Source organism: Miscanthus floridulus, chromosome 10 (genome assembly GCF_019320115.1).
Source record: "Miscanthus floridulus cultivar M001 chromosome 10, ASM1932011v1, whole genome shotgun sequence".
Classification (NCBI taxonomy): Eukaryota; Viridiplantae; Streptophyta; class Magnoliopsida; order Poales; family Poaceae; genus Miscanthus; species Miscanthus floridulus.
The window spans coordinates 126,240,073-126,252,586 of record NC_089589.1 but is presented as its reverse complement, the minus strand read 5'-3'; the positions used below and the strand labels follow the sequence as shown (position 1 = coordinate 126,252,586).

The following is a 12,514-nucleotide window of genomic DNA, read 5'->3' as shown; positions in this document are numbered from 1 at the left end:
CTTGGTCGTATCAACCGTACAATTTTTTTTTTTATAATAAAACAATATCAGCCGGCTTATAAACTAGGAAGGTTTCAACGAACGGGGCTGATCACCCACAGCCATCAATAATGGCGTGCGCAGTAAGACAGATGACGTGCGCTAGATGCCTTCCAGAGAATCCAGCATTGTTTGGCAAATGAGTCCTAAAGGCAATAGAGTAAAGTAGTACAAACGCGTTTCTCTTTTGTTTGTTTATTTATTTATACACTGGGTTTAGGACTCATTATTAGCTCTTTGACTGTTCGCGAGGAACAGTAAAGTAGTACAGCCTGCGCAGACCCTTTAGGAAGAGTTTGCTAGGATGTGCCGTTTCATCTTTTCCGGAAGAAAAAAACCACCACCGTTGCAAAACCACTACACCACGGGTCGCTCGGAGGCTGCTAAGGGTAAAATACTAAATACTATCACTTTTTTTTACTATTATATGATAAAAACATTTACCCGAAGAAAAGGGTATTCCATTCCTTTAATTACCCTACGTAACTGTGTTCTTACTCCCAACCGAACGCACCCCGCCATAACCTACGGTTACGAGCAGCTGAGTCCCGCGGGCCATGCCTAGGTTCTTAAAAGCGGCAGCCTACGGAACAAATGGGCAAGTGCGAAAAAGAAAGGATAAAAACAAAGCTATGCTAGGGTAAAAGACAAGGAACGGATAGTGATTCTATCACAAAAACAGAACTGATGCATTTATTGATACAAAAACTGTTCACACGGGGCTCCCCCATGAACTTAACGATTATATTTGCTGACTACTTCTACTCCAAATACTACTGTGGTCGCTCGGCGACATCAGCTGATACCAAAGGAGAAGCCACGACACATACCGCCGGACATAACCACCGCCGCAAGGGCCCCGCTCGGTTCCGCTCCCTCAACTTCGGCGAGTGCAACGGGTACCTTAAGGACCCCGCCCGGTTCTGCTCCCTTGACTTCGGCGAACGCAACAGGTACCTCAAGGGTGTCGCACCCATAGATGCTCAGAAGAAGAGCATGGAGCTCCTGACCTTCTCATGCAGTCGAGGCAGCTCCTGGGCAGGGATGCTGCCCGCCGAGGTATGGCCACCGTGGCTGGAGGATATCTCATCAAACTTTATGAACTGGCCAATCTGAGTAGCTGCAGGCACGGAACCCTCCACCGGCATGATCCTGGACAACTTCCCCTCCGACAAGACTCGCCCGGTGAAGATCCACCGGAAATAGTCCACGCACGACTCCATCCTAAAAAAGGCCTCGCAGACGAATCCAGCGCGCCACCTCCTTCGGCAAAAGCCGCCCCTTCTCAGGTAAAGACGGCCAGCACCGCCTCAGGCAGCCTCTAGCTCGACATTACACTCTAGATTCACGAAGGGATCTGTGAGTCCTCCCCCTCGCTTACCCTCTCTCTCACTTAGGAACCACTGTGGCATACAGGCACTCTCGGTGAGGAGGAAAAAGGAGGAAAGGTGATAGTAGGAGAACAGGCAAAGGACTGCGACGAGAAGCCCTCTCCCTTCCCCTATTTAAGGAGGAAACACGGCAAAAGATTGGAGTAAAAAACTCTCTCTTCCCCCATTCAATGCGGTTGGGAAACAGTGGGACGCGCCCTGACCGATGGGACGCATACTGATCGATGGAACAACGCCTGGTCAGATGGGACGTGGCCTGGGTATGGCCCACCACTACCGCATGCCAGGCGCAGGAACCAAAGCGCCACCACTCGTAGGCGGCCCTCTGCCTTCCCAGGCTATACTTGAAAAAACCCAAACAATGGGATCTCCGCCAGGAGAGACCATCGGACTTCCTAAGTTGATCGAACGGCTCAGGAAAACACCGAGAGACCATGCCGGCTTTGTCACGAACGACGAGCACGGGTCCTGATCAGACATCTCCGATTGGAGCTCTTCAAACCCCGTCACTCGAGTCATCAAGGTAACCTTGCCAACCCCCACTATTTCTTTATAATCATTCATACATCCATACACGCATTCATTCCATACGCCCATGCCCCCCGGACGATTCAAGCCCTGAATCACCCGGGGGCTCAGTAACTAAGGCATAGCACATGCGGCTAAATGCATCACAACGCTCCGTGTTGTGTCATGAAGCGGTAGTTGCCTCATTCGACATGAGCAACGACTGACCGGGGTTTAAAGGCCGGCCCACGAAGGGCTCGAGGCCGCCTCGTGTCAAACAGAGCCAGGGGAGAAAACGTAGATGAGCCCCGTGCGGCCCTCACCTAGTCTGCCCGAAGCGGACTGGGTCATCTCAACCTTCTCGTTCGATCCTAAACCTCTACCAAACCCACAGAATCTCCATCGAGGGGAGGCCAGCGTTCCACCTAGGTCGGTCTCCAGAATGACCCAGGCATCTGCCGGGTTGCAGGTAAAGGAGCAGTGGAATGTCACAAGAAGGCTTTGCCGACCCCGTAAAAAACGACGGACCCGGATTCCACTCGATCATACCCATTAGCGAGCTCACCGAGCGCGTCACTCGAGCCCGAGCGATCGAGGCAAGCGACAAAGCTCAGCCACTCCGATTGTGAGAAACCGAGGATGGGGTAACGCACTAAACTCAAACTGACCCCTACCAAGCCCAACGATGCTTAGGGGCTCAAGACACCAACGCCTGGGTCTGCGACCCCGAACTCGCCTCATCCCTCGGCTATGCCTCGACTACACACCAAACGCCTGGGTCTGCGACCCCGAACTCGCCCCATCCCTCAGCTACGCCTCGACTTCACTCCAAACGCCTGGGTCTGCGACCCCGAACTCGCCCCATCAGGATCCGCGAGCTCCATCTCGTCCGATCCCTAAACTAACTACCTCGGCTGTGCGGGCTGCATCGACGCCAAGGTCCACGACTCCGACTCGCCTGATCCCACGGCGTGCACCAATGCCAGGATCAGCAAGGTCTGTCTCATCCAATCCCTAAACTAACTGCCTCGGCTGCGTGGGCTACACCGACGCCTGGGTCCACGACTCCGACTCGCCCGATCCCATGGCGCGCACTGACGCCAGGATCCGTGAGCTTCGTCTCGTCCGATCCCTAAACTAACTGCCTCGACTACACGGGCTGCACCGACGCCAGGGTCCACGACTCTGACTCACCTGATCCCACGGCGTGCACCGATGCCAGGATCCGCAAGCTCTGTCTCGTCCGATCCCTAAACTAACTGCCTCGGCTACGCGGGCTGCACTGATGCTAGGGTCCACGACTCCGACTCGCCCGATCCCACGGCGCGCACCGATGCCAGGATCTTCGAGCTCCGTCTCGTCCGATCCCTAAACTAACCACCTCGGCTGCGCAATGACGCCTTGGTTGACGACTCCGTCTCGACTAAAAACACGCACACACGCCCGCTGACATAACCCCCTAGGCGATCCTGCTCGAATCGCTCGGGGGCCCGGGGGCCGCACCCGCTGACGAAACAAAACTTCCCCCGCTGGCAAACACGAAAAAACCCTAGACGATTCTGCCCGAATCGCCCGAGGGCTACACTCGCGGGTGCGCTTGTGCGCACCTGCCGTCAAGACGAAAATCCCCCAGACAATTCTACCCGAATCGCCCGGGGGCTCCTGTCGGGTTCATAAACCCGGGGTCCTTCGTGGACCGGCTTCCCAACAAAGGCTCGGCCCAAGCAGACAACGTGCGACTCATGGGCAGGCCCAAGTACCTAAATGACAGGCCAGAAGGGCGATCCAATCTCCAACCGGAAGGCCTGGCCGAGGAGGAGTGGCACCCGCTTCTGACTCCAGCCTGCCGCTCTGACCAGAGCGCTCGCCTCGGTCTCCAGCCCACCTCCAGATGGCCTCTCCGACCGGAAGGCCTGGCCAAACACTGCTTCCGACCCACGTCTTCGACCGGGGATGCGCCAAACCCCTACTCACTGCTCTTCTCCGACTGGGACCAACCGACCGGGGACGCCCGCTCAGTAAGGACCAGGAAATGGATGGAGAAAGTAAGGCAGGGCGCACAAGTCAAACCGTAATACCAGGGACCATACCATGTGCACCTACCAGGCAGTACCCTACGACCTCCCTAGCATGACAGAACCCAAGCAATGTTGTGGGTGCCGATATTTTCCCTATAGTGTTGTAGGCGCCATCAACTCCCATACCAGACAAAAACGGTAAGGCTCCCCCACATGCCTATGAGCATCAACAGTGTTGAGGGCGATGGCATTTACCGTGCCAGACGATCATGGTAAAACCCCTCACGTGCCTCTGGGTATCAACAGTGTGGCAGGTACCGATATCTATCATACCTGAAGAAGACGACGCAACCTCCCACATGCATCTGACTTCAACAGTGATATCAACAGTGTTGTGGGCACCTACCATCATCCTGTACCCGCCGGCGTTGGCAACAAGGCTTAGTAGCATACGTACTCTCTCCCTCTCACTTGTGAGGCCATCCCCTTCATCTATAAAAGGGGATGCGCTCACTCCCAACAGGCAGATTCATTCAGATCAGTCAAGTTCACTTAGCACATAGCGGAGCTCCCGTTACTCTCGGCCCCTCTGACCAGAGTCTGACCAGACCTCTTGTACTCCCCACCTTTCTCCTGCTCGTTTATAACCCCACTGCAAACTTTGAGCACCTAGGCTTAGGAATAAAGTCACCGACCGACTCAAACTGGACATAGGGCACGTTGCCTGAACTAGTATAAACTCTGTGTCATTGAGTGCTAGGCCACCTCCGATCACAACATACGGCAAAACTACAAATATTTACGTGTTGGTCACTTTCTGCACCGATACAATGCAGTTCCCGCCATCTCACATCGACTGAGCGCTGAGGAGTGAAGAGCGTCCACCGAAGGAGACATCGCGGCCAAGACGAAATTCCAACAGCAACGCCTTCAGGAAGGGTACGACACCGATAGCGCCGCCGTTGCTCGTACAAGGAATGGACTGGGTTTCCACCCGTGGAAGACACTGCTAGACGGGAACACGACACCCCCAACAAGGAAAGTGGCACCCACACGTGTCACCGTCGCCAAGGCTTTCGCCCAAGGTGCCCCTCGACACAAGCGTCTAGCCAAGATACTGGAACTCTAGCCTGCCACCATCGTCACCGTCGTTGCCCTGCCGTCCTGCAGAAGCCCCTCTAGAGGGGCAGCAACAGCACAGCTGCTCGGCCGCCAGCCCCTCCGACCGAGCAACGTGTTGGGTCAGACAAACCATGCCGCGCGTGTCACAATGCCACACGCCAAAGCCATCGCCGCTGCCGACCTCCGCCAGGCGCATGCCCCACCACCGCGGGTGCCAGATCTGGCCACCAGGACGCCGGACCTAGTGCCCTCCGCCGGCGTCGCCGCCTCCACCAATTAGCCCAACGGCCAATCGGACCCCTTGACCATGTCCTGATCGGGGACTCTTAACCGACCACTGGTCGGCGGGCCCCTGTCACAAATTGCTTTATAAAGGGAATGTAGAAAGATATAAAGCACGACTTGTAGCAATATGCTTTATGCATAGACAATGAAAAAGATTACAATGAGAGTTTTCTCTCTAGTCTCATGCAAGAATTTTTTTAGAATTAAAGGTGTTCATGGCACATTACGATTTAAAAATACATCAGATGGATGTAAAGACAGCATTCCTCAACGGGGATTTGTATGAAAACGTTTACATGGCACAACCCAAAAGGTTTTGTCGTGGAAGAAAAGAACATATGTGATGCCGTCTGTCAAAATCCATTTATGGATTAAAAGTAAGTCTCTAGACAGTAGTATTTGAAGTTAATGAAACGATAAGAAAGTTTGGGTTTTAAAGAAAATGAGAAGGACAATAGCGTTATGCGAAGATCAAGAATGGAAAATTCATTTTACACATCCTGTGAATAGATGACATTCTACTCACTAGTAGTGATGTTAATCTATCATTGGAGAAGAAGAAGTTTTGTCCTCAAGTTTTAATGTGAATGATCTTGGTGAAACGTCATTGGTTTTAGGAATCGACATTCACCGAGATAGAAGAAAATGGGGTATTAGGACTATCGCAAAAGCATACTTAGAAAAGATTCTAGAGAAATAAAGTATGCATGCGAATAAACTACGCCTGCTCCTATAGTCAAGGGTTATAGATTTGGGAACTTTAAGTGTTCCAGAAACCGATATGAGATTGATCGAATGAGCATAGTTCCATATGCCAAGATACTGGAACCCTAGCCTACCGCCATTGTCACCGTCGTTGCCCTGCCGTCCTGCAGAAGCCCCTCTAGAGGGGCAGCAGCCGCACAACTACGTCGGCCGCCAGCCCCTCCAATCGGGCAACGTGCTGGGTCAGCCAAACCGTGCCACGCGTGTCACAGTGCCGCACACCGAAGCCGTCGCCGCTGCTGACCTCCGCTAGGCGCATGCCCCACCACCGCGGGCGCCGGATCTGGCCACCAGGACGCCGGACCCAGTGCCCTCCACCAGCGTCGCTGCCTCCACCATGGCTACCACCGCGGGCGCCCTCTCCCTGGGGACGCCGGAACGGCCTCCAAGGCACTGGATCCGCTCTCCTGGGCCCAGGACCCAGCGGCCCCCGCCCACGCTGCAACCGCTGCCATGGTTGAGGAGGAAAGGAGGAAGCGAAGGAGGAAGAACAAGAGCCCCCCAATGCCTGCACGGGCACTGGCCGACCGCCGCAACCACAGCGGGCGGCCCCGCCGAGCCCCACGCGGCTCGCTGCTGCTCACGCCGCCACCACCGCCGAGCGCGAGGAAGAGCCCCGCCCTCGACGCCCTTGGCCAACGCAGTCGCCTCTGCACGCATCCCAAGGCGCGGCGCCCGCTGCTGTGGATGCACCCTGCAGATCCGGCACCGTTCCCGGCGCCTAGGCCTAGAGCCGCCGCCGCCACCGTGGGCGCCGTCCAGCGCCCGCCCAGGCGCGGCCGTCGCAGCACCTGCAGATCCGGACGCCGGGGCAAGGGAGCCGCCCTGGGCCGCCGGTACCGCCACCGGCGAAGCCCTCAGGCCGGCACAGCACCCAGCAGTGGCCCGCGCCGCCGCACGCCTGGCGATTTGAACCTACGTAGTTTTCATCCCACGTTGGCTTCACATCGCATTTTGATTTCTTCTGCTGGATGGACCGGTCACTAATTAGTGTTCTGCTGCCTTTGTACGTGTGACGACTGCATTGTTAAAAAAAAATAAAAAATCGGCAGCAACGTGTATGACGTAACACTAGTCTTCGTCAAGTACTTTCCACTTGTTCAATCATATCAATTGACCATAACCACCACCGCCTGATGCCCGCAAAGTTTTCTCAGAAGAAAGAAGAGCTACTCCTTATCGTGACACTTGCGCACTCCCACACTGTGCAGCCTGACTTCTCACTTCTCAGGCAAGGCTGGCAAACCTTATCGTGACACTAGTGGATGATTCCGATGCGTAAGCTTTTTCCAAAATGGAGATAGGTAACTTTTTTAAAAAAAGTTGTCGATGAATGATTACAGTCCACCAAATTGATGATCTTTTTTAGAATTTCTAGGATTTACTTGCTTCTAGTAAGCAGTGGCGAAGCTTGAGGGCGGCCTCATTAAATTTGACTAAAAATGTATGAACAATAGCCATGTTACCGTTTATTTAATGGAAAATTACTGATGGCAGGGGTGGCCAGGGCCCCTTTTGCCCCAACTAAGCTCCACCCCTGCTCGTAAGCGTTAACATGGAAATTCTAGAGAAATCTCCAATTGCTTAATTAGTAGTAGTATATGACAGTTCGATATACGGTTGGTGTATTTAACCAGCCCTCCTATATTACGCTCATGTCCGTACATGTACTTGCGCACCATTTTTGATAGGGCTGATAGCTAGCTACTCTCTCTATTTTAAATTATAAATTATTTTAATTTTTTAGGTATATTATTTTGCTATACGTATCTAAGTATACATTATGTCTAAAATATATTAAAAACAATATATTTAAAAAAATAAAACGATTTATAATTTGAAACGAAACCACGGACTGAGTAGGTCCCCAGCTCCCATGCATGGTTGTTCTTTCGGCAGATTGCATTATTCTATATTTCCTGTGTGCCTTTTGAATTGGAAAAATGTGTAGAGCTACTGAGGTAGACTGAGCAACGTTTCTAGCACGCATGCACGACTCGCCTTTCCGGTCTCGATCTATGTGTGAAAGTGAAACAACACTTCCTAACAATGCTCTGAGAATAGACTGAACCAACGACCACGCCCATGAGCAAATCAAAGAAAGCGACCAGAGTGCTTCATACGTTTCAAAATTCATTCAAATAGAGCACGTAGCCATCACTATATATACACACGTAAACATAAACCCAACTCGATCTCCACCACCACAGCATATCCCAATGCATGCAACCAGCCCTAGCAACAAAATACAAGTATAGTAAATCCTAAACACTACGATGGCGATCCTCCACACAAATTTATTGAAGTTGCAATGCACACTAACAATAAGGCTAGTAACAATTCTCTTGTTGCTCGTCGTCGTTCTGCACGCGGGAGGCACCGCGGAGCATCACGGCGGTCAGCTGTCGTCGTCGTCTCTAAGGTCCCAGAAAGAAGCCCTCCTCCGGTGGAAGTCGACCCTGCAGCAAAGCAGCAGCAGGGCGCACGCACTGGACTCATGGCAGCCAGGTTCTAGCCCGTGCAACGGCAACTGGACGGGCATCGCCTGCAGCGTCGTCCACGTCCACCGTGGCCACCGCCGGCGCCGCGCACCCCTGGCGGCGGTCACCAGCATGTCGTTGCCAGAGGCCGGCATCAGTGGAAGCCTCGGTGAGCTCAACTTCTCCGCCCTCCCGTTCCTCCGGTTCATCAACCTCAGCTACAACAGCCTCGGCGAAGGAATCCCGCCGGCCATCGCGTCCCTAACCGCACTCTCCTACCTCGACCTCACCAGCAACTCGCTCCAGGGACGGATACCACCGGAGATCGGTCGCATGGGACGCCTTCGGCTGCTGTGGCTGTCCTTCAACAACCTCACAGGACACATCCCTGCATCCCTCGGGAACCTGACCATGCTGACTGACCTTAGCATCCTCCAAAACATGCTCGTCGGTACCATCCCGGAGGAGCTTGGGAAGCTCACGCGCTTAGAGGCCATGGAGCTTAGCAGCACCTTGTTGAGCGGCGCAATACCAGATAGCATAGGCAACCTGACCAAACTAAGCCTCTTGCACCTCTACGAAAACCAGCTGTCAGGGCCCATACCATCCTCTCTAGGCAACCTCATCAACCTTGTTGATCTTGAGCTCGCCGGGAATCACCTGAGCGGTGGAATCCCAGTCTCTCTGGCAAATCTCACTCAGCTCCAGCTGCTTTACCTCTCCGCCAATCAACTCACAGGTCCAATCCCCCAACGGATAGGGCTGCTGGAAAATCTAAGCCAGCTATCTCTGTACACAAACCAGCTAGGAGGCCCTATTCCGGCTAGCATAGGGAACGCTACCAGGCTAAACTACGTTAGCCTCTGCGATAACCAGCTTGTGGGGCCCATCCCAAGTGAGATTGGCTCTTTGATGGATCTCGGTTACCTGTATTTATGCCAGAACCTCATCTCAGGCTCAGTTCCTGCTACTCTCGCCAACGTCACGGGCATGAGAGAGCTACTTCTCTTCGGCAACAAGCTGACAGGTTCTCTGCCTGGAGGATTTTATTCTAACCTTACACAGCTAGCTGAGCTCAATCTGGGCAACAACTCCCTCTCGGGCGAATTGCCATCTGATGTGTGCAGAGGGGGGAATAATCTCCAGTGGTTCGTCGTCAGCTCTAACATGTTCTCCGGCCCTATCCCGAGAGGCTTGCAAAATTGCAGGAGCCTGCAAATACTTGATCTTGCTTCTAACAACCTTACAGGAGACATATCAGATTTTGGGCCCTACCCACACCTCACTCAAGTAAGCCTCAAGAGCAACAATCTTCACGGGCATTTGTCAAAATCCTGGGGTTCAAGCACTAATTTGACCGCCCTGGTTGTGGCAGAAAACATGTTAACAGGAAGCTTGCCAGTTGAGATATCAAACCTAGTGAAGCTAGAGGTACTTATACTCCATGCCAACAAACTAACAGGCAAGATACCACCAGAACTAGGCAACCTAGCCAACCTGTACATGCTCAGCTTATCGGGAAACGAATTTTCGGGTGGTATACCACCTGAATTTGGTCAGATAAGTAATTTGCAGTTTCTCGGTATATCTAGGAATAAGTTAAATGGGTCAATACCGCAGGAGCTTGGGAGTTGCACTGAGCTGCTATCATTGCTTATGAGTCACAACAACTTGAGTGGAGAATTGCCGGTGTCCTTGGGTAATCTAGGGAACCTGCAGCTTGTGCTGGATTTGAGCAACAACAAATTCACAGGCAGGCTTCCCGTTCAGCTCGGGAGCTTGGTTAAGCTGGAGGTACTGAACCTCTCCCACAACCAATTCGATGGGACCATTCCACCCTCCTTCGCTGACATGGTTAGTTTGTCGGCACTTGACGTGTCATACAACAACTTGGAAGGGCCTCTTCCAATAGGGCGACTATTTCATAATGCCTCCATAGGATGGTTCCTCCATAATAACGGCCTCTGTGGCAATCTCTCAGGCCTTCCAACATGCGCTTCAGCTATGGATTTGGAGCATCATGACAGAAGAATTCGCAGATTGGCATTAGGTATTTCCATTCCTTTGTGCATAGTCGTTATGCTCACATTTTTAGGAGTTGTTATGATTATTCACAAGAGAAAAAGACCGCACGACAACACGACCGCTGTAGATACAAGAGATGTGCTTTCAGTGTGGAATTTCGATGGGAAACTAGCATTTGAGGATATCATTAGGGCAACAGAAAATTTCAGTGAGAGTTACATCATTGGATCAGGTGGGTATGGCACCGTCTATAAAGCTCAGCTTCAAGGGGGGAGATTGGTTGCAGTAAAAAGGCTTCATAAAACTGAAGAAGACAATATGAATGATGAAAAGAGATTCATAAGCGAAATCGAGGTGTTGACAAAGATACGGCACCGAAGCATCGTTAAGCTATATGGGTATTGCTCCCATCAGTTGTACAAATTTCTAGTTTATGATTACATTGATAGAGGAAGTCTTCATGCAACCTTGGAGAACGAGGAGCTAGCAAAGGAATTGAACTGGCAGAGGCGAGTTGCCATTGCTAGAGACGTGGCTCAAGCTATGTACTATTTGCACCATGAATGCAACCCGCCAATAATCCACCGTGACATTACAAGTAGCAACATATTGATCGATGCACATTTCAAAGCTTGTGTTTCAGATTTTGGCACAGCAAGGATTATAAAACCTGATTCATCGAATTGGAGTGAATTAGCAGGGACATATGGTTATATAGCCCCAGGTATGTGGCTTGCTTTAATTCTACTTGCATGTTGCATACTTGTTAGAAATAAGCTTCACAAAACTGCGATTATATATTGGTACCTAAAATTTATTAGAAGACTGTAACATATGGAATTAGTTTCATACTACTACAGCTACCTTGGTAGTTTGGTGCCATTACTACAAGTTTGCATACAACTACAACTTTTACTCAACGTTTCACAATAGAAAGTTGTCCTTTTGCATTACTAGGGTAAGAAAAGTAGTATGGTTCTATATATGAAACTACTCCCATAATTTGTAATTATTTTAACAGTTAGGTGTAAAAAATTGTAGATTTATGAGATTTTTCTATATTATTCTTTACTTGACTCTAATTCTTTTATTTTTTTTATGTAGAGCTTTCATACACATCAGTGGTGACAACAAAGTGCGATGTCTACAGCTTTGGTGTAGTTGTGCTTGAGATTGTGATGGGAAGATACCCTAGGGAACTTCAGACCCTTCCTTCCATTGAGATTGCAATGGAAATGTTGGACCAGCGAACACCATTGCCAACAATGGAGGAGGTAGAAGAAATCGCTTTGCTTGTCCAATTGGCATTTGCTTGCATGCAAACTTCTCCTCGCTCAAGACCAGAAATGCAGGATGTCTATCAGAAACTGACTCGCCACCCCTTCTCATAATGTTGCCATATTTCTTATGCACTTACTCTGGAAAAGTAACACAAGAACATGTCAAAGATTAGCAGTTTAGGGTTTGATAACCTGAGACTTGTATTATTTAACCCCAATCTGTAGACATAATACTATAGTGGCACTGGATACAGCCCAACGAGGCATCAAAGCAAGATCATATAACTATAGATTTTATTTGTTGAACCTTTTCTATTTTCTATACATATTTTTTTCTTGTGAATTACTGGAGATGTGTAATGACTTGCACCCTATGTCTAGATATCTGAATTACACATGCATATCAAAATTCAAAGGCGTTGTGTCGCTTGCCAACAACTAGGATAATTACATATGACTCTATTGATGCAAAAGTTGTATCCATGAATGATTATGGTATGTTTTTTACTAGTACCAATATATTACAGAAAATTTTAAGTCTAAGTTCAAGCTATTTAAAAGACCGCCAAATCAAGTTGTGCCATACATTCATGCACCGAGGC

General features: G+C 50.7%; 1 protein-coding gene across 1 annotated transcript; it reads left to right on the top strand.

The window, feature by feature from the left end:
- Window positions 1-8,425: 8,425 nt before the first annotated feature.
- On the top strand, window positions 8,426-12,167 carry LOC136485637 (MDIS1-interacting receptor like kinase 2-like). Its single transcript, XM_066482482.1, has 2 exons — window positions 8,426-11,356; window positions 11,737-12,167. Exons 1-2 carry the CDS (start codon window positions 8,740-8,742, stop codon window positions 12,021-12,023), a joined length of 2,904 nt encoding a protein of 967 aa, XP_066338579.1. The 5' UTR covers window positions 8,426-8,739; the 3' UTR covers window positions 12,024-12,167.
- Window positions 12,168-12,514: the final 347 nt, after the last annotated feature.